At 36.9% G+C, this 20,777-nt stretch overlaps 1 protein-coding gene across 1 annotated transcript in view; it reads left to right on the forward strand.

The window, feature by feature from the left end:
- grm8a (glutamate receptor, metabotropic 8a) overlaps positions 1-20,777 on the forward strand; it is a 227,511-nt gene that overhangs the window by 195,826 nt on the left and 10,908 nt on the right. The window contains exons 7-8 of the mRNA XM_028044501.1: positions 2,357-2,557; positions 20,478-20,617. Coding sequence (XP_027900302.1) covers positions 2,357-2,557; positions 20,478-20,617 — 341 coding nt within the window. The remainder of the gene's footprint in view (positions 1-2,356; positions 2,558-20,477; positions 20,618-20,777) is intronic.

The raw sequence follows: 20,777 nt of genomic DNA on the forward strand, positions 1-20,777 counted from the left end.
ACATTTCATTCCTGACACATGCAGCCTTGCCTCCCAGGGACTCTTAGGACTAACTTCTTTTTGGTTCTCCCTCACATCGGCGCTGTCACGAACAAATACAAATATGGACATGAATACCAAACACCAGACGGCTGCCGTCTATAAAAATGGATTGGATTTCATCTCCAGGACCTCATTAATTCCTTATAGGCGCTCATATTGATTTCAAGGTGCCTCTGGTCCTGTTAATTCAGCTCAACCCACATGGGTCTGGGTTCAGTGTGTGTCGCCCAAAGGTGGCCATGACTTGTAAGATGGGGGTGAACATGAGCAAGATAAACACAGTGGAAGAATGAATGGGCGAAAGATGACCATGAAAATTAAAACATTAGATCACAACAAAGAATCTGCAGTCTTCATTTTATAAAATATTTAATTCAGTTCCTTTATCTTTATTGATATGCCAGCAATTCAAAGCACTTTACAAACAGATCTTGTTCATATCCAGAGAAATATTATCAAATCAATCAAGAAAACAAAACAAACGGCAGTCACTGACGCACCGAAATCACAAGGTTCTTTACATCAGTGTTAATCAATCCAATGTGATTAACAAGTAGTTAGTTCTTCAAATGCTCTGCTCTAAAGATGACAACTTGTTTTGTTTTAGGGTAAAAGTAGAAAATGAAGTCACTTAGAGTTCTACTGCATGTCTCCAAGGCATGTTTGGAGTCTTAACTAATTAGTTTCATCAACTTTAGTAATAAACTTTTATTTATAAATGGATTGCTAAAACATAAATGTCAACATTTGATGTGCTGTACCAAGTCAGAGTATGAACTAAATTGTCTCTGCAGTAACCTTGACAGGTTACAACGACAGAGATATAATAATGAAATAAAACAGAAAATATAACACTACAAGTTACTTTCTAATCGCAGTACACAGACAAACATGTGTACAGACTTAATCACTGACACACATAAAAAGACAGTTTTTGTGAGCAGTTTTTGACATCTTTTTTCAAGTTAGATGTGAAAGCTCAAAGAGCTGCAGCTCCTCACATCGTCAGGCAGCGTATTCACAAATCCCTGATTGCAGTCTCTAATCATGTTTAATCTGGGTCATCATGTTTAGCAGGCAATTCTACCAAATACTGTGGAAATATATGTAAACTTGTGAACTGACTGATTTCATGTGAGATAGGAAGACAAAAAAGGTTGCAGATTTTTTCAGACAGTGCAGTGACACATGATAAAGATTCATCATTGACATGTAAACAGTAAAATCTCTCAGACAAATCCAATTCAAATCTGCCAGGTGCTGCTGGTCTCTTTGTAAAGGAAAATTGCAGTGACTTGTATCAAATGCAGCACTGAGATCTAATAGGATAGTAAAAAACATTGTCTGAAGGCTTCAGAAAATAAAGGCTGAGTTTAATCAGTCACCAGTGCTGTTTCTGTGCTATGATGAGCTCTGAAATGTTACAAAAATAGTTTTTACAGTGCAAATGCTCACACAATTAAACGTTTCTTTTACACAAATTTTAGATGCGAAAAAAGGAGTCTTTATTATATAAAAGTATAATTATCTCAACCTTAAAAGTAGTAAATGAATGTACCCTGTTGCTGATTTTCATTTCAACGCACCAAAGAGGGTTTGATTTCCAATCTGCTCTTTCCTCGTTCACTTATTATGCTAATAGGCACATAAATCCTTCTCAATAAATCACAACTGGAAGGTTATTTTAAATTTGTTTGTGTGCGAGCGTGACTGAGCATATGTGAAATTCGAGTGTGCGCACTGGCATAAAGGCCAAATCCAAATATGCAAATGTTCATTAGAGGTGAATAAACTCAAAGATTACTCTTCACTAATTAATTTGGCTGCTGCAAGAAGATAGGCTTATGCAATGTCATAGTGTGAACCCATGCTTGTGGCAAGCAGCTGTGCAACTCGAAGCCAGAGTAAAAAGCGTTTTAGTCCCCTCCAGACATCTCCTGACCATTCCCTCGTACACCGAAATGCCATTATCAGTCGTTCAGATGATGTTAAAAAAAGAACATGTTGTTCTTTCTCCTGTAACTTTGCTACTAGGGTGCGAATGGACTGACAAGAGTTATTTGTCATCATCGGTCTGAGTGCCCTGCTACCTCTCTCTTGGTCAAGCTATTTCAAACATTTTTATCTCCCTTTCCGTCTTTACTTTGTCAAAGTTTTTTTTTCCCCCTAACTTATCCTTTTTATTTTTGTTTTTATTTTCCAGTTTTATTTTTAATATCTTTTTGTGGCAGCTTCTACAAGGACGCTTGCCGTAAATATTGTGTCACTCATCAAAATGAAATCATTTAATTTTAAACCAATTTCTCTTTTCCAGGCTTAGAAAAAGTGGGCAGGGACTCAAGCTACGAGCAAGAAGGAAAGGTTCAGTTTGTGATGGACGCCGTCTACGCGATGGCGCACGCTCTGCATCGTATGCACCGAGAGCTCTGCTACGGCTACCCGGGCCTCTGCCCACGCATGGCTAACATCGATGGCAAAGAGCTGCTCAGCCACATTCGTGCAGTCAAGTTCAATGGTGAGTTCAGCTTTTGGGTTTTTGATCCTAGACCACAGCTGTTCCCGACATAATCTGACAACCGCCTGTTGCATTCCAATCAAACACGTTGTAACGACTATGCTGCATCAAAAGGTGGCAGGATGTTAACTTTCCACGACTCTGATTGTGATTCTCAAAACAATAGAAGGCAAGATGGACAAATAAGTTAGTAGTAGTAGGGTGTGAAATGAGCAAAAAAGATGTTCTACCCACAGACAGTTTTTTTTTTTGCCTAGAGGATGTTGATGAAATAGATTCTTCCTTTTTGATGTGAGAGATCTATACCTGCCATGTCTCTTGATGCCAGAGCATCTGGGAGGCTTGCCTGATACTCCTTGGTCTGCAGTGTCTGCCCATTACTTGCATTCGGTCTGTGCAGTAACCAAAGGCTAGTCTGAGGCAGCCTCCATTACTTCAGAAACTTCTTTAGGGTTTTAACTCAGATCGTCATGGTATACACATCAGATAAAAAAAACAAAAGAAACAACAATCTTACTTTTGAGTGTATGCTGTACATGTATGGACAGCCATGGCTCATTCATCCTGCTATCCAACATTAGCAGGAAAGTAGTTGTGCAGTTGTTCCTAGTGTGTCATCTCCAACTTTTCTTTCATATGGCTAATGGTTCTGTTTTCTCATCGTCCATCTACATCCACTTTGCACTCTAGGCATCTTCACTCTGTCAGCTGCCTGCCTTTAGGAAGCGTTGTATCTCACTAAATGGACGAAAAGAAAAAAACTAGTCCTTTTCTCAGAGAGAACTCTGATGTAATGGATTATAATTCCTCAGGCAAGTGAACTTGTGTTCATTCCACGCAAGCTCACATTTATCACAAATTTCTACTTATGTGACCAAATAAAGTATTTGGTTCCATTGACATACTGTGTGTAGATTGTGATGGGTATAATAGAAAACGATTCTCCAGAATGAACGTGGTTATCCTAAATTGTTAAGAACAAGTAAGAATTGTGCTGCAGTAGAAAGTTTAGTTTCGAGTGGGTGGTCGGTAAAGACGGATCTCTGTGCTTAGTTTTTGTTTTAGCTGATGGTTCAGCCTTTAAATACAGCTTGTTTTGAATGTTTATTTTCAGTTTCATTTGTCATATTTACATCTTACGTTCTTAATTCTTTAATTTTCCTAATCCACACAAAAACATGTCATCTTTTACCGTAAAATTTACATTCATTTACACTACCGCCCTACTTCGTCCCCCCTCCAAACCCATTCTGTCATCTTACAGTACCCACTTTTTCTTTTCCTTTGTTTCTGTCTGGACTGATTTTAAGTGGATGAACAACATTTGCTCATTTCCAAGTGGTATCAGACTTCTCATTTGAATACACTCTTATTAATCTTTTTTTCCCCCCCGATGCACCTGTACCTCCTTTTCATTTCCTGTGTTCCTCTTCCCTCCGCGCAGCTCAGAATACATAAAACATGATGAGTTGGAGAGCAAGGAAGCATGCTGAAAAGGTTGTGGTATCGTGCGGATTACAGGAAGGCTCTTCTGATTTAGAGGCGAGATTAAGATTGGAGGAGTACGTCGGGGTGGGAATGTGCATGTTTGTTGCTGCCTCGGCTCTCTGCCTGTCAGAAACTGATTCACCAGCGGACGCTGATTGCTCTTTCATACTCCAGCAGCAGTTTTATGCTCAGGTGTGTTTCTGTGTTATTGCTGGCCCCGAGGCAAGAGAAATCCTCCCATAAAACACAAGGTCAGAAACTTAATACGCAGATGAATCGTTGTATTCCTCTCAATCACAGAAAGATTAGAGCTTACTGAGTTTTCTTCTCAAAAATCATCCAACTGGGCTCAAGTTTAGATTAGAATCAATTAAAAATACAAGCTTGATGGCACTTTCAGATTTTTCAGATACCTGTGATGAATATACAATGTCAGCAATGATGTTAGAGATGAAACTGCTTTTTGTCATGAGTCTGAGCATCAAGCTTTTTCAGAACAATTTGAAATCAATCCTTCTTCAGTGGGAAAGATTATTTACAAGTGCATTACCTTGTGATGTCAAATTTAGACAATAAGGAGCCTAGAATATGAATAAAATCACTTCTGGAAGTTCATTGTACAGCCAGACTTGAACACAGCTGTTGAGACTATCAGCATGGGTATTACAAATCTAATAAATATTGAGTTGGATCTGCATGACTTGAGTATAAGTTTTAAAATTGGGATTCTCTGTGCATTTCCAGTAAGCAGTAGCTTAAGTGATGTCCTTCACAGCTCATGGACATCAACGTATCTTCTAATTTTGCTGTGACCCAAAGTTCAAAATCACTGTGTTCCTTGGAGGAAAAAAGGTAAATACCTGATAAACAATGTCTAATTTGTAGTGATTAATGGTTAAAGTCATGTCCCAATTGAATTGCTTAAAAGCAGCATCTCTGTGGTTTAGCATTGAAGTGTTCAAGTAAGGTTGACATAATTATTAAGGAGTAAATTTTGACAGTAGCTCTAGCACTTTTCATTTCATATGAAATGCCTTGACGGAACAAAAACAGAGTTAGTGAATTTGTCAGCTTATCTTTCAGGCATTTTCATGACAAAGCACTGTAATAATACAGTGTAATAATAATTTGGAATTGTGGGGGGATAAAGATGGCTTTATTTTGACAACATTTCCTCTTAAATGTCTTTTTAGTAATGTGAAGTTTGGTGCTGACATGAAGTTCTGAGCTTTAACTTTTATATCTCGTTGTATTTACATTTGAGTCTCTAATTTTGACTTATGAAAGTAATCCTGGATTAAATACTTATGCACTGATTATATATTTTTACAAACAAGTTTTGACCTAAAAAATCTTTATTTTTGTAATATATACAAAATATTTTTTTTTTCAAACGTTTCTTAAAAGTATTTCAAAAACCTTATCTCATTATCATTTATTAATTATTGTGTATTGTCTTATCTTGTGAGCTAAACATATTCCTTCACCCTTCATGATTATAAAAAATGAGAAATAAAAGGGAAAATATGGAAAAAAGAAAACTGGTCTTACTACTTCTCGCTTACATCAAAACTTTCTTATGAATAATTAGTGTATGAATATGTACATTTTAGATCATTTTTACCATGTAAGGTAAAAAAAGTTCAGTGACATTTTTCAGACAGATTGTGGTATTATGCAGACCCTAATTACACGAATCAATTCCAGCAGGTAAAATGTTGAGTGGAAATACTTACTAGTCAACTGAGAATATGTAATAATTACATTGCTCCAGCTTTAACGAAGATAAACTCAATAACACTGGGACAAATTCACCGTGCTTTTTTCGGGTCTGGGCAGGATTACCCAGTGCAATTGTGTCATTTCCAACATATAGGTTACAAGTGAGAAGTTATTGCAAAAAGGATTTAAAAATTGCAATATGGATGTAAATGGGATGTTTAGTAATCAGGTAAATGGGTTCTAATGTGTGTGAACTTCACAGATATTAGTTCAATGCAAAGCAATTGAGCTGTAAAATGGGAAATCATACCCTGAATTACTAGCAAAAAGAAAAGCTAACATTTTTATGCGAGTTAAAAACCAGGCAAATGCAAAAAAAAAACTCCCTTTTCATACACATAACGATGCACTCTTTAAATGTTAATAGTTGTTTCCTTTTAAACTTCTAGTTTTCTCACTGTGGCAGATCTTTTGTCACCGCATAGTTCTCTGGGAATTTATAAAAGAGTGAATTATTCCTCATTAAGGAAAACAGACCTAGGGTGAGCAGGGAGACAATCATGGTCCATTATACTGCTGTACATAGGAGAAAAATCAATTGCCGCTTCACTTGGATCAAGAAAAACAGCAACTAACATTTGAACCGAGCTGGGATCTGAATGTGAGGGTTGCTTTAATGTCATGATTTTACTGGTTCAGTCGGCTTGGCATAAGCATTGCTGCTGCATTTAAACCAAAGAGGTGTTATTTTCACTGTTAATTCTTTACTGACAGTGAAAAAACACTGTTTTCTCTTCCACAGTGAAAGGCTGGTCTGAAAGCATTTTACCTTGGCTAGCTTGAAGGCTAGTTTGTGTATTTACTCTGGTCATTGTTTGACCTGACACACTAAAGTAGGGCACAAAAACAAGCAAAACAGACAAAATATATAAAGATCCAAATTATTTTCTCACAACATTTTACTCACTGAGATGAAGTGACAACTTTCTATATCAACGAGAGTCTGAAAGTAGATCTGCTGCTTCTTCACATTGTTGGGTGCCAAAAAAACCCCTTTTGAAGCCAACTGGCTGCAAGATGAATTGTGGCTTATGGCATAAACAAGCACAACCAGCATTTGTGGACTTGCTTTTGCAGCTAGGAGGCAAAAAGTTCTCCTGCAGAATTGATGAAGAAAGCTTTAATTGTGGGGAAATTAATCAAAGATGTTTAATCTCACCAAAGCAATTTTTCTTGATTGTTTTTATACACATACTCGTCTTTTTATCTAGCATACAATAAATTGTTTTCAATTGTTAATCAGTTTTTAATGAAACCCTGACCCTACATTTAAAGTCAGGTGAGAGGGGAAAAAAAAAAAGGTTTTAATCAGTTGTCTTTGATGCAGACGGATGTGCGTGTGTTTTGTCATTCAGAGAAAGTGATTGTGTTCGCGGCCTGATAATAACTCCTGGGGAGACACAAGATGGACATTCCCAGTGGAAGCAGCTTGCACTAATTAGAGGGGCTTGACTTTCAGATGACGATCTCTACATGCGGCTGAACAACCTTGGGGGATACACAAAAAATGAGGAGTGATTGTAATCATGAGAGCAAGGGACTAACCGGCTGGGGGTGATGAAGTTCATCTGTTCATAATGACCTCAGGGAGAAAGTTGGAGAACAACAGACGGAACTGGGAAAGACTTTATGAACTTCACCAGTTCTCTTTTCTTTTTTCTTTTTACTTGGAGAACGGACAGGAAGTAAATGCAATTGAAGGGGTTAGTGGAAGCAGAGAGTTTACCAGAACACACTGACTTTGAAAGAGGATGAAGGCAAGAGCACCATGAAAAGTGATGAGGGAGCGATACAGGTGATAAGACTCTGACTGAGAAACTGGATTTGGGAAATTATGCAAATTTGTTGGAGGGGGGGAAAAAAAGTTAAATCGCAAAACCATGAAGGATGTGTTGGGAGGAAAGATAAGGGACGAATGTGGTTAGTCTAGTCACAGCAAACTGGAACTCTGGGAATAAATTGAGAGTTGAGTGAAATTAGAAAAAAAACAGGTAAAAAAAAGTAACTTGGCGCTTATAGCAAATGTTAAATGATCTAAAGTAATGTTGGAGCTGAGCAACTTGAAAGCAATGGTGGATACAGAGAGAATAATCTAATGGGGCACAAACCAAAATTGACCAACAAACTGAAAATTTACAATGGAAGAGATGATTGTAGAAATGAAATGGCACTTAAATTTGTTGTGGCGTGGCAAAAGTGTGATGAAAAAGAACAAAACCATCTTTATGGCATAAAATTTAAACTGGGGTGGATTCTAAACTCTAACTCACCTAAAACAATGAAAATGTCCAGATTGGTATTACTTTTGATTACATTTTTTTTCTCCTTTTTTTATTTATTTATGCTAATATTCGTTAAAGATGCAACAATTTGTTTTTCAGTTGTTTTCCAGTATTTAAAGTTTTGACCTCAGAATACCAAAATTAGCCAATTTAGATTTTTTTTTTCTTTTCTTTTTTTATTTTTTTATTACATACTGCGTTTAAATAAGTTATTGGGCTCCCAGCTTTAAATTATTTCTAGCTATGGTATCTGGCTAATTTCTGGGAGTGGATTACTGTAGGTGATTTAACTTTAGAGATGAAAACAATTGAAATTTGTAGATACAAAAGAAATGGGAACTGACAGATGCTGTATGAATGCAAGTTTACAAAATCTTATTATGAATGAGTCAGACAGCTAACCCTACAGACTTGGAACAACCTAGAATGGGAACATAATTGAGGTTAGAAAATGAGACATGGGGAAAAAATATTTATTGTCATTGATCCAAGACGAAACTAGCTTTTGACCTCTCTGCTTTCTTAGTTTTTGCTGACACTCTATCTGTTAATTATCAAAAATATGTTGTTGATGGTAATTAGATGTAACTGGGTGCAAAGTGGTCATCAACTAAAAAGATACTTTTTCTGGCAGCTCTCCTAACCAGCTGTCAAAACTCTGCTGACTTGTTTTATTTATCCATTATTATAAATCCATGTTTTATTTTACTACAGTGTCTTTGGTATTTAATCTTAAGGATGGACAAATGTATGGATTAGAGAACTGCCTTTTACTTTGAAAAGGACTTTAATTTATTCTCAGTCAGCCCTTGATGGATTTACTGATGTGTTTTGGATAATTGTTGTGTTACAGGGTCCACTTTTTTTGTTTTTTACTGATGGCCTCACATTTTCCTCAAGCACCCTCTAATACCAAACTGTACCACTCGTATTTTATAAACCACTTTGAAATAAACTAAGGTTCACAAAGTGCTGTACAAGTAAAACGATTGGTTTTAGGCACCTGAAGGAGCAGGCGGGGAATATATAGCTGTAGCTTCTCAGAGAGGCTGGGGGGGTGTGAGGGCGGGGCTCCGACCATTGAGAGAATTAAAAACAAAACGGCTTTTAAAAAGATCTTAAATTTGACAGATAGCCATTGGAGTAAAGTTAAAATTGGATGGTGCTCAGACGTTTTTGTGCTCAGATGCGCTGCCACATTTTGCATAAAACCCTGAAATAAAGTGTGCTACAGTAATCCAGCCTAGATGTAGCAAGGATATGAATAACAGTTTTAAAAAGCTGCCTTGATAGAATAGGCCGTATTTTGGCTAACTGCCTCAAGTGATAAAAGTTAGATCTTACAAAAGCCCTACACTGGCTTTCAAACCAAATATCTGCATCCATTTTAACGAGCAGATCAATGTATGCTAACAGCGTTTGACTTACCGTGCCAAAGAACGAAGCTCTATAAAGGAGGTCTCAGAAGTGCCACTGGAAACCATCACTTCTGATTTAAAATGCAAAAAGTTCAAAGCCATCCAGGCATTTGTCATGAAGACATTAAGGCCATTGAGAGCCTTAGTACAGAAATGTGACTTTAGCATCACATGCTTATGATGCTAAAGTCCTGCTGAGTGTCACTGTACCTTGGTATCGATTTATTTTCCTGGAATTTGGATTTGGATTTTGGCAAACATGTCTTCTGTTCCGATGTTTTAAATAACTCAGGTTTAGTCTCATCGATCCAAAGAAGATTTCTCCAGACGTCCTGGTCTTTGCTTACATTCTCTCTGGAAAACTTTAGCCTTCCCTTCGCCTTTTCCCTCAAGGGGATCAAAGGCTTTCTCCTTGATCACTTCTGAAAGTTAACCTTACAGTCTCTTTCCGATTGCACGTGGCCTTTGTATCAACGGTACCAAGGACGTGCTGAAATTGACATGATGGGGTTTTGATGCTTTCTTTTCGAATCTTACTGTCAGCTTTCAGAGTGATTTTAGTTTGATGGCCAGACCTGAGCATGTACATTGGAAAGGATGATTTCATATTCTTTTGAGACTTTTTGGAATCCCTTTCATGAATTGCAAGCTGCTGCAATCTTCCTTATTACAGATGATTCAATCTTACAATGGTATTCCCTCTTTCTTCAATGGTGAGGAGCAGATCAAGCTCCAAAGGTCTAAGGCTTAAAATAGGCAACATCCTTCAAAACAGAGCAAGAATATTCTATCATGAGCAGCTGTGTTAAACCTGTGTGTATCTTATTCCTTGCCATGTTTTATTTTAGTTAAATAAAATGGTACAGTATGTTTTTTCAAGTGTGTTTCTAGAATTTCTCAGTATAGTTAAAAGTGACTTTAAATGTCATTAGAGTCAACTATGTTACACGCTGTGAAAACACACTGGTTTTGATAGGGGGTCCTATTTTGTCCTGATGGCATATTTTATAAAAATTTGTAAACGTTTTAATGAATATTGCAAAATGACCAGGATAGTCTTAATTACTGATATTTAGGAATCGAAATGACGTACCAAAATCTTTCCAAACTATTCCTATTGGACTGTCTTTAAAATAGATTTAAACAAACATTCAGTCTATAACTTGAATAATTTTGGTTATGAGCATTCCAGAAATGATGCATGACTCCATGTTTCCATTACTTTACACATCTACGCTATGTTATTCACCTTTGCTTTAATTTCTTCTTCAAAATAAGATCATCACATTTTTTTGTTTCATTTTCCATCTCTTTCATACTTCCTACATTGTATTTTCATCCCCATTTACATGGTTTGATATCTTTTGATGAACTTTGACATTCACCCAGGGTTTTATATCTTAAACAAAGAAATATACGACAGTGAAATGAAAGGAGTAGGATACATGGTTTTCCAAATATTTAATAAATAAGAATCTGAAAATGTGGACTACATTTGTAATTCAGACCCTTTATTTTTTAAATACCCCTAAATATCAAATTCTGTGAAAATTTGTAAGTTGAGTGCAACTGTGTGTTTATTCATGTGTTGGCCCAAGTCTTGATCAAACTGAGAATTTTTGGCAAAACCTGAACCGATGTTAAGAAACGCTCTGCATTCAATCTGACTAAACTTTAGCCATTTTGCATTTGGGGTTTGCAGTGTGACAAAAATGGGAAAACGTTCAAAAGGTCGGGAAGGGTATGTAAGTCTCTATCATTTTTTTTTACTGCTAAGGCAAGGCACAAACTAAGTCACGATAGAGGCGGATTTAAAGAGGGTAGAAATGGTTTCAACAAGCACACGGAAGAGAAAGTACTTTTAGTGATGTGAGCAGAGGGATAAGGCAAATCTAGAAGGTGAAAAGTTAGCAGAGAGAATGAGGAGGCTTTGAACAGGAGGAGAAAGGCAGGAGAGACAGCTGGTTTTGGAAGACGGGAGGCCTGTGGATACCTTTACGCCGATTGTTAAAATTGAAGTATAAATGAAAAAGAAAAATTTTCCGATAGAAAAACAAAAACAAAGGGTTGGACAAAGGGGGAGTGAGGGAGAGCCAGCAGTAAAGCAGTGGTGACTGGATTGAAGCAGCTGCTCAGAATCAGTTTCCTCCTCGACTGCAGAAAGCTGTGAAAACGTCGGCGTCTCTGTGACTTGAATTCAGGCTTCATTATCGCTTTTCATCTGTCATTTCATATTCTCTTTCTGTGTTCCTTTAACTGTCTTTGTCGCTCTCCCCTATTAGTGCCACGGATGCACAGCGCACAGATGGGAGCCTGTTGGCACAAAGTCAGAACACACACGCAGACCCATGTTTTATTAATGCGCGCTGCAGAGGATCCTTCTCGTCATAAACATTTAGTCGCCGTGAAAACGTGTGGTTCACTCTTTGCGTTTCTGAGCTAAATGTGGCTGAAGGCTTTTTCTTAGGCCCCTCAGATAGTTCTTCTCCTAAGCGTTCTGCATCACCTAATCCATCTTTTTTATTATTTTTACTTTGTCTAACTGTATCTTCTGCTCCTGTACCAAAAGGATGTGTAAAGCTTTATGAACTCTTTGGACCTCCCTCAACTCCCATCTGCCTGTTAGCTTTTAAAAGCCATGCAAAGTGATCCGACACATTCTCCTGTTCTTCTTTTATGTCCATCTTCCATGTCTTTGTCTTTCCTTTATTGTCTGTCTTCTGTTTCTCTCTGTCCTCCCTTCCTTTTATATCTTTTGCCTTACTTTTATTTTATTTGCTCTTTACTTTTTGATTTGCACTTTCCCGCTTCCTTCTCCTTCCTCTCTGCCATTGTGTCTTACCTCCTCTCCTTCATTTCTGTCCCTCCTTCTGTCTTTCCATCCTTTTACCCCTATTTGCTTCTTTCCTTCCTGGAACTTGGTTAAGTCTACCATGATGGACTCCTGCAAAAGCACCCTTTGGGCTTTGACCTTTGTAAACAGAAAGGCGGGTAAGCTGAGAATGGCATCAAAAGAGGCTTTTACTTAAAAAACCCCATCTAACTGATAGTTTTTTCAGAAGTCACTAGTGCAGACTAATTGTGCTTTATACTGAGATAGACAGTAGAACCGTATTGGGTGTAGTTTTATAAGCTTCAACCCTAGAATACCCTTAATTTACTATGAATGACAACAATTGCCCATTTTCAGCTCTTGTTCCTAGTGGGTCTTTTACATAATTAAGACAGTATTTAAACCACCAGCTTGGTAAAACTACATTAACATACTTATACATTTCTAGTACAAATATTTAAAGTATTAAACACATTATAAAATCATTCAAAAAAAAAGAAAAAGAAATGTAAGAAAGACCATATCTTCCTAATTGAATGTGATTTGCATTTAAAAACAAGAAGCTGATAGATGCTACTTTTTCTTCTTTTTTTTCAACTACTGATACTTCACTTAGCAAAATAACATGGCAGGATTTACCAATAATGACAATTCTTTACCCCATGTGGGGACTTTACATTTAAGCTAACTGTGTAGTTGTAGTTGGAAAAACAATTTAAAATGGCAATGCATACAGATCATTAAAGTGATATTCAACAAATTAGAATGTGTTCTGCTGAGACTCATTTGTCAGAACTTTAAATGGGGTATTAAACATATTTTTCGTTAAGCCCACAAATAAAATATGCTTAACTGACAATATTGCAATCTAAGAAATGAAATGTGTTTTCATGAGCTGTTAATGGACCTGTCTGCGTGGATATATGTTTTACTCTGTAATATCAGTTCTGAAATATACGTTTCAACAATAGTTTTGACTTGTTGAATGTGACTGTATTAACAAAACAGATTCTTTGTTTTATTGTTAGGTGTTACTGTCTTGTTTTACCTTATTTTTGTTTCTTTGACATAAGTTTTTAAGAAGCTACCACTGCTTGTGTTGACTTTTTGCAGTAATCTTTTTTTTCATTCAGTGCTGCACCAGAATAACTTTAGAGTTCTCTTTCTCCTTAATTTATTCTTAATATGATTGTCACACTAAAGGAAAACTTTCATTTGTGATTAGTAATTCTGTTTCACCGTAGAAGAAAAGGGTCGGGACCTACGAGCCTTCTGCAATATCTTTAGAGAGTTACGGGATGATATTCTGTTGTGATTACCCAAAGGGGAAGGTTGATTCCTTGCAGCAGCTTCAGAGCGGTGCCTCTGGCAGGCAGGGATCGGTATCTTGCTTGAAACTACTGCGCCTCAGTAGAGCTTTTGTTGTAACCGTGCCTTGCTACTGCTCAGAGAAGACTTGAGGAATTAACATAAAGTAAGCCCGGGAAAATGCTACCTTGCACTTTCCAGCAAACTTTTTTTAGTCTTTCAACAGTGGGGATTTAAGTTCCATGAGTTAAATGAATTCCTAGAAAATTGATCATCTCCCCTGACCTCATGCTACTTTAAAATGAAAACCTGACGCGTTTACCTGCTTTTCTCTTCATCTTTTGAAATCTTATGCTTTCGACACGGCACCCCTTCAGCTCGCTCTGGGTTGTGTGGAACGTTCATCTTTGAAAAATAAAGCGTCGCCACAACAAAGAATTTAGTTTACTCTAAGGAGTATGAGTCGTGACATATTTATTAGCAAATATATGCTGCGGGTGTCTTTAAAAAGGCGCGGCACATGTGGAGAATCTAGTGTGATGTTTAAGAGGATTGCGTTATCAAGCCTCGGTGCTTTGAAGTGGTGACAAAATGTTTTCTGCATTGCAGCATATTCCTTAGCATAATATGTATCACTCTAGGATGAGGTGGAGGTGTGTTGCCAGGGCGACAGGTGAATCATTATTTTTCCAAGGTTATGCCAACTTAAGCAGTTTGCTTGGGAAGAAAAAAAATGCACTAGTTGATTCAGAAGTCGCAACACAGATTCTTGTGGAACCATTTTCTTTTCTAATCATCCTGCAGATTATTTATTCACTGAATCAGTTTTGGTCTTCGGAGAGAAAAAAAAAGTTAATTCTCATTTCGATACATAGCCTTGGAAAAACATCCACATCCATTGTAATTTTTTAAAATCTCGTCACTTTACGACCATATACTTCATTCTGTTATGTGATAGACCAACACAAGTTACTGAATTGTTAGATTTTAAAAATTCATAGTTTACAAGTTTCTACAAAAAAATTAAATAAAAGGGAAAGTTTGATATCTATTGGTTATTCAGCCTACAAATATCAGATACCCTAAACAAATTTCAGTGCAGTCAAAAGTCTTTGGAGATGTATGTGTCATTTAATCTCCATATACATCCAATTGTATTGTGTAGGGCTCAAATGTTTAAAAACCGGATCATGGAAAATACAGCAAGAAGACTGTGGAAAGCTGGGGAAAGAGTAAAGTATATTACATTATATTATATTACATTATAAAACATTGTTCCAAGGTTTGAACATTTCATTTTTCAATCATTTAAAATGGAACGAGTTGTACAGCTTACCTACCTAACCTAAATTAATACTGCAGATCACTTCAAAATAACACAGTGATGAGAATATTGTGCCTCAGAGAGGCTTGTTTGGAATTATACCGAGGAATCCAGGAATAAAGTCTTTGTGGAAGTTCAGTTTCCAGCTAGACGTTGGCCCTAAATGTAATAAACAAAGCTACAACAGAATGACTTAGATTAGAGCACATTCATGTGTTTGAATGCCCCAGTGGAATTGCACCACTCAGGTTATTATTTGCCAACAAATGGGGAAACCAGTAATCATTTTTCCTCTGCATCATGCACTCTGTGTAGGTCTGCCACTTAAAATCCCAATAGCAAACATTGGCGTCTGTGATTGGAAACAGTGAAAAAAAAAACCTTGGATGTATGAACAACTTTTTCTGACAAGTTTCTCAAAAATGTTTTTGACTTTTAATGAAAATCACTCGTCACATATTGCTTGTAAAAGAAAAAAAAAAAGATTGCTCTTGGTTGCATTTACAACCAAATTGGCTCTGTTTATTTGGTGTGTGATGTGATGTGATTGCTACACAATCACATCACATTGCTACACAATGTAATGTGCTACACACATCACATCACATCTAGAGAAACTAATTGATTTATTTCTACAGCTATGCCAATGAAAACTGTGAATATACACAATGACTGGGATCTGTGGGTAATCTCATCAGATTTTTTTTATTCCTCATTCTATTTGCCCCTGAGGGAAACCTCAGTTCTATTAATCAGAACACTGGGAAGCGATTCTCCTTTCTACCAGTATATGGTTATAGACGTTTTGAAAGCCGGCTGACAGACGGGTCTTTCGGTCCCTGAGGGCAGAAACAGGAACTGTGCTCACTTGTAATGAACAATAAAGGAAAAACACATAACCTGGAAGCAGGTGTTGCTGTATGCTGCTTTTGTATGTTGTTACAAGATGTTGTTAAATGTGAAAGAAACGGATAACCTTTCATGTCATGTCATTTTTGTCAGCATAATCTGTATTTCTGATTTTAAACTTATCTCATTGTAACATAAGGTGGCAATAAAGCTCTGATTTGCTATTTTCCTACTGTGGACCAAATCGTCTTGTAAGATTTGTTTATTTATTTTGACATGCAGGGGTCATTGCTCTGTTAAAGTCACATAGGTTTGGGGTTTAAGTCAAGTTAATGAGGGAGGGATTCTGTAAAGTAGCTCTTTAAAATCCTGGGTACATAAAGGAAGGGTCTTGCATAAATATTGACAATTTTGAGCAGCTTTAGCCATCAGAAATTACTTGATTTTCTAAAATCCTCTTGAATTTTGTTTTCAATGTGAGTTTGCAGTTTTACCAGAAGGTTATGTATTTTAAAAGATTAACAAGTTTCAAAGGCACTACCTAAAGTTGTTTGTTGGTATTAAGATAAATGAAAGGCACTTCATGTCTTTTCTGATAGTAAAGAACAATGATTCTGTTTGTAAAGTGGAACTTTTTGAAATAACTAATTAACTGTAGGTCTTCCTTATTCTGCTTCTTGTCAGCTGAGGTTCTTGACATTTCTGCATTTTGTCAGAAGATGAGATGATTTCTTTTCTTTGTTTTTTGGGGTTTTATTTTTAAAAAATCTTTAATGTCAAACTAAACAGATGAACTTGACACAAAAATCCTTCAGGCCACCAAGCATGCCTTTGCAGCTCTCCAAATAAAATATTAACCAGAAACAGCATTGTCAGTTATGGATTTCTATACCTTATTGTTCCCAAAATGTCACTTTCTGACGTGGCACATCTATATTTTGAGCTATTTTTGCTGATTTTAAGAAAAGTGTTGTCTTTGTCCTGGAAATTAACACCTCTACAGGATTTTTGTTTTGTTTCCTGAGATACTTTTTATCAAAGGAAACATTTCTTTGCTGGCGGTAAATCCTAAATCTGTCTTAATCTGTTCTGCTCTACATTTGTTTTTACGGTAAAAGAGAAATCTCGCGATAGTTTGATACATAATGCCAGGTCTCGCGAGATTATTTGCCACACTGCTACAGCCAATCGCTGTGAGGCATATGAGTATAAGCGGAAGTATGTGGAATACAGAGATACACGCTGAAGTTTGTTTGCCGTTTTTCGCCTTAATTCTACGTGAGACTCACAGATATGTTGAAACTACAGGTGCCGCTTATCATGACCCAAAACTGGGGAGAAAATGGCGTTTGTGTGAGGTGTAAACTGTGAAATTGGTGAGTGTTTGTTGTTGCTAGCGTTAGCTTAGCTGCTAGCTCATTGATTCCAGCGTTTGTTTGTGTGAAAGTCTGCCTCTCCTGCCAGGCTGGTTGGAGGGTCCTTGTAACCAACAAACTATTTTGTAACCATGACCTGCATTATTCCAAGCACTTTAAACGTTTCTGCTTGGGAAAGCACCTGGGGGTTAATGAACTGTAGGGGGTGGATTTGGGGAACTAATGATGCACGCTTTATTTCTTAATTGGCCTTTCAGACAAATTTCACTATTTAATGTAAATGTTGGCTGTATATGATTATTTTAACAATAGATATACACCACTAGCAAACTGCAAAACGTTCAGTCTCTATCTGCGCCTACCATGAGTTGTAATCTGGTCTTCTGATAAACTAAATTCCAGTGTACTGCTGAACATACAAATATGCTACTGTAGTATTAGCACTGTGGACTAATACTAGCTTGTACAAAATAAAGGAACAAAAGTGGACATTGAGATTTGGCTGCCTTATATTTCTATTTTTCTTTATATATTTACTACAGTTTACAATAGCTCTGTTCACTGCTATGCTTATGAAAAAAAAAGGTTTTTGCTGCTTATTGTGTACATTTGCCTTGGATTCAGGGTGGCATTCAATGCACAGTTATCTAGACTGAGTAAGACATTCATGAACAGAAAGTTAACTATGATTTTTCTCTTTTCCATGCCATCCTCTTCCTTAAAGATACAAGACCGAGAGAGCAAAATTGTTCTGAAATATGGCTCCAGTCCGACCTCCTCTGAGCACACTATAGACAGACACCTCTATTGTCTTTATTTACAACCTTCTTGTAGGTTTTCAGAGAAGAGTTCAAAAATGAAAATGATCAGTGAGTGACAGTTACGTGGATAAAATTGGCTTGCAAATAACAGAGAAAAATGGACTGACGGGTTCAAGATGAAAGTGAACAGATGTTCAAATAACCACTCATTACCATCCTGGTATTCAGGATCCAATATCTGAACACATGGCATTGTGTTGGACTACAGAAGACCACACCAGAGATTATTACATTATTCTATTAGGAACCTGCACTGTGTCAGAAAGCTTAAATGATCTCTATCTGGTTTCTTAGCATGACGATATGTACACTGTTCTCCAGCCTTTGAGATAACCAGTTCTTGATGCACTCTAATGCCTCTTGGGGATGTGGTGATATGGTGCAGCTGAAAAATCTGTAGCAACTACATGATTTTTTTATCAACCAAAATCTCTCAGGAATTTTTCTTTTCTGCGACCTTACAGAAAAATATCTCTCAAAAGTTTCTGAAGGCAAAACTGGGTACATCCTGGTAGCATCAGGGTGTATCTAATAAAGTGAAACCCTCTTCCAGCATTTATATCTACACACAGTTGGAGAAATTAATAATGTAGTTGATGGCTTTTTTCTTGGCCTAAGTTTTCAGAAGCACCATACTTTTTCCTACACGTTGTTGCAATTCATCTTTAGTGTCACGTATTGTTCATGCTAGGGAAGAGCCCGAGGAATAACAACATTGATCCTTAGTCAGAAGTTAAGAAATATGTTTAAGGCAGGAAATTAAAGGAGGAGGGATAAGAGACACTGCAGTTAGGCACTACTTCTTCCAGCGACGGCACTTATTTATAATGTATGGCATCCTCCAAAGCTCGAGACGTCTGCTTTTGTCTCACTATCGATTCGGTCTCTCTCCATTCATCTTCCTTACTCCCTTTCAATAAGTTTCATTATCATTCCAGCTCATTCTCTCATTCAACCAATATTAGCATATCTCTCATCATTTCTTCTGAAATTGAAAGACCATCCCTATGTTTATGTTCTTCAATTGCCTCTGCCTTTTGTTGTGGGTTTTTTTTCTCACATCTTTCTGCTCATATCTCATCTGTCTATTTAGGACATGGCCCTTTTATGTATGGATTTATTCACCTTCCTCTGGGGCTATTTCAGTCTTAGTTTTGTCACTTTCTAGTCTCTCACTTTTTTGCAATTAAACCGAACCCACCTTTTAAATGACTTACTGTTGACAAGTAAAATTTCCATAATGGTGTACTTTCTTCTCACATACACCCAGGTCTTATTTCTTTTATTCTATCCCACATGCAGCAATATAATTTGATTGTACACTGCATAAAAAGAAAGAAAAGCGCCGAGCAAGACAGAACGCGGATGATAAAAGGTTTGTGTTAAGCCTTATTGGAGGTGAGAAAACCAAATCTGAAAGGAAATCTAAACTTACCCATGCGTGTACACATCCAATCTACAAAACACCGAGGCACATACAGGTACAACACATCTTCGAGTGAGAACTAGAGGTTATTATGCCTTTGCTGTCATAGCTCATAAATATGCCGCCTGAGGAAATATGACTTTAATAAATCTATATGGACAACTTGTGTGTTAGCTGTGCAGTTGTTTTTGTTCCGTGAATGTGCTGTAAGTTATTTTGTTCAATAAGATGTTATATTCAATAAATAAACAAGCTATTTAAGCAGAAAAAAAACATGTTAGGTGATTCTGAACTCTTTCATGCAAATTGGTCATTTTCAGGTAAATGTGTGTAGGTCTTAATAGCACAACCCACTTCATTGGACTGTGTGTGTGAAACTCCATGCAATTCCGCTGGCAGGTAGACTGGTTTAAGTCTATGATATTCTGACAGTTAACAGTTGTGCACATGATGGACATCTTGCTGCTTCTTCTATATTATTAGGCCCTGTTGGTAAAACCTTTCAGTTAAATACTGGTGTCATTTTTACTTGGTTTTCTTCTGTTGGAATTAATCCACATTCAGTATTGGATACATGAAAGTGGGGATGCATCATTGGCTATCTTTAAACTGAAAACTTTGCCAGTAACGGTACCTACAGTTTTGTAACCAAATCGATATGTCTTGCTAATTAGTTGACTTGTGTGAGTTGTAGTCAGTGGTGGTGTTCAAACTTAATTAAAAAAAAAAGATAAGAGGATGCATTAAAGTTTCATAACTTATGCATGCTTCCTGCTTGTCTACTTATCTTCTTTTCATCATAGATATTCTGTACTACAACACTCTGACATGTTAAGAATTAATTACTCTGATGGTTTAGTTTCAGAAAATGCAACTATATGACAGATTATATTTCTTGATTTAGTTGTCCAAAGTTTTGTAGATTTTTTTTCTCTTGGAAAAATAGTTATCTAAATAACAAATATAAACCACTTGTTTAAAATGTTAAGCTATTGTTTTTCCTCCTGTTCCAGGAAGTGCCAGTACACCAGTAATGTTCAATGAGAATGGAGATGCTCCGGGAAGGTACGACATCTTCCAGTACCAGTCTATCAACAATTCCAAGCCGGAGTACAGACTTATCGGCTCATGGACCAACAAATTACATTTAAAGGTAAGATTTTATTTATTTATTTTTTTTTGTACAAACATTGGCAAGCATTCTTGAATTTTTAACCAGGGACACAGGATAGAATATTCCCATCAGAACCAAATAAAGAAAATAAATAAGGTGAAAGTCTGGAAAATCCTGTAAAAAGGAAACAATTAAAGCC

Source organism: Xiphophorus couchianus, chromosome 17 (genome assembly GCF_001444195.1).
Source record: "Xiphophorus couchianus chromosome 17, X_couchianus-1.0, whole genome shotgun sequence".
Lineage (NCBI taxonomy): Eukaryota > Metazoa > Chordata > Actinopteri > Cyprinodontiformes > Poeciliidae > Xiphophorus > Xiphophorus couchianus.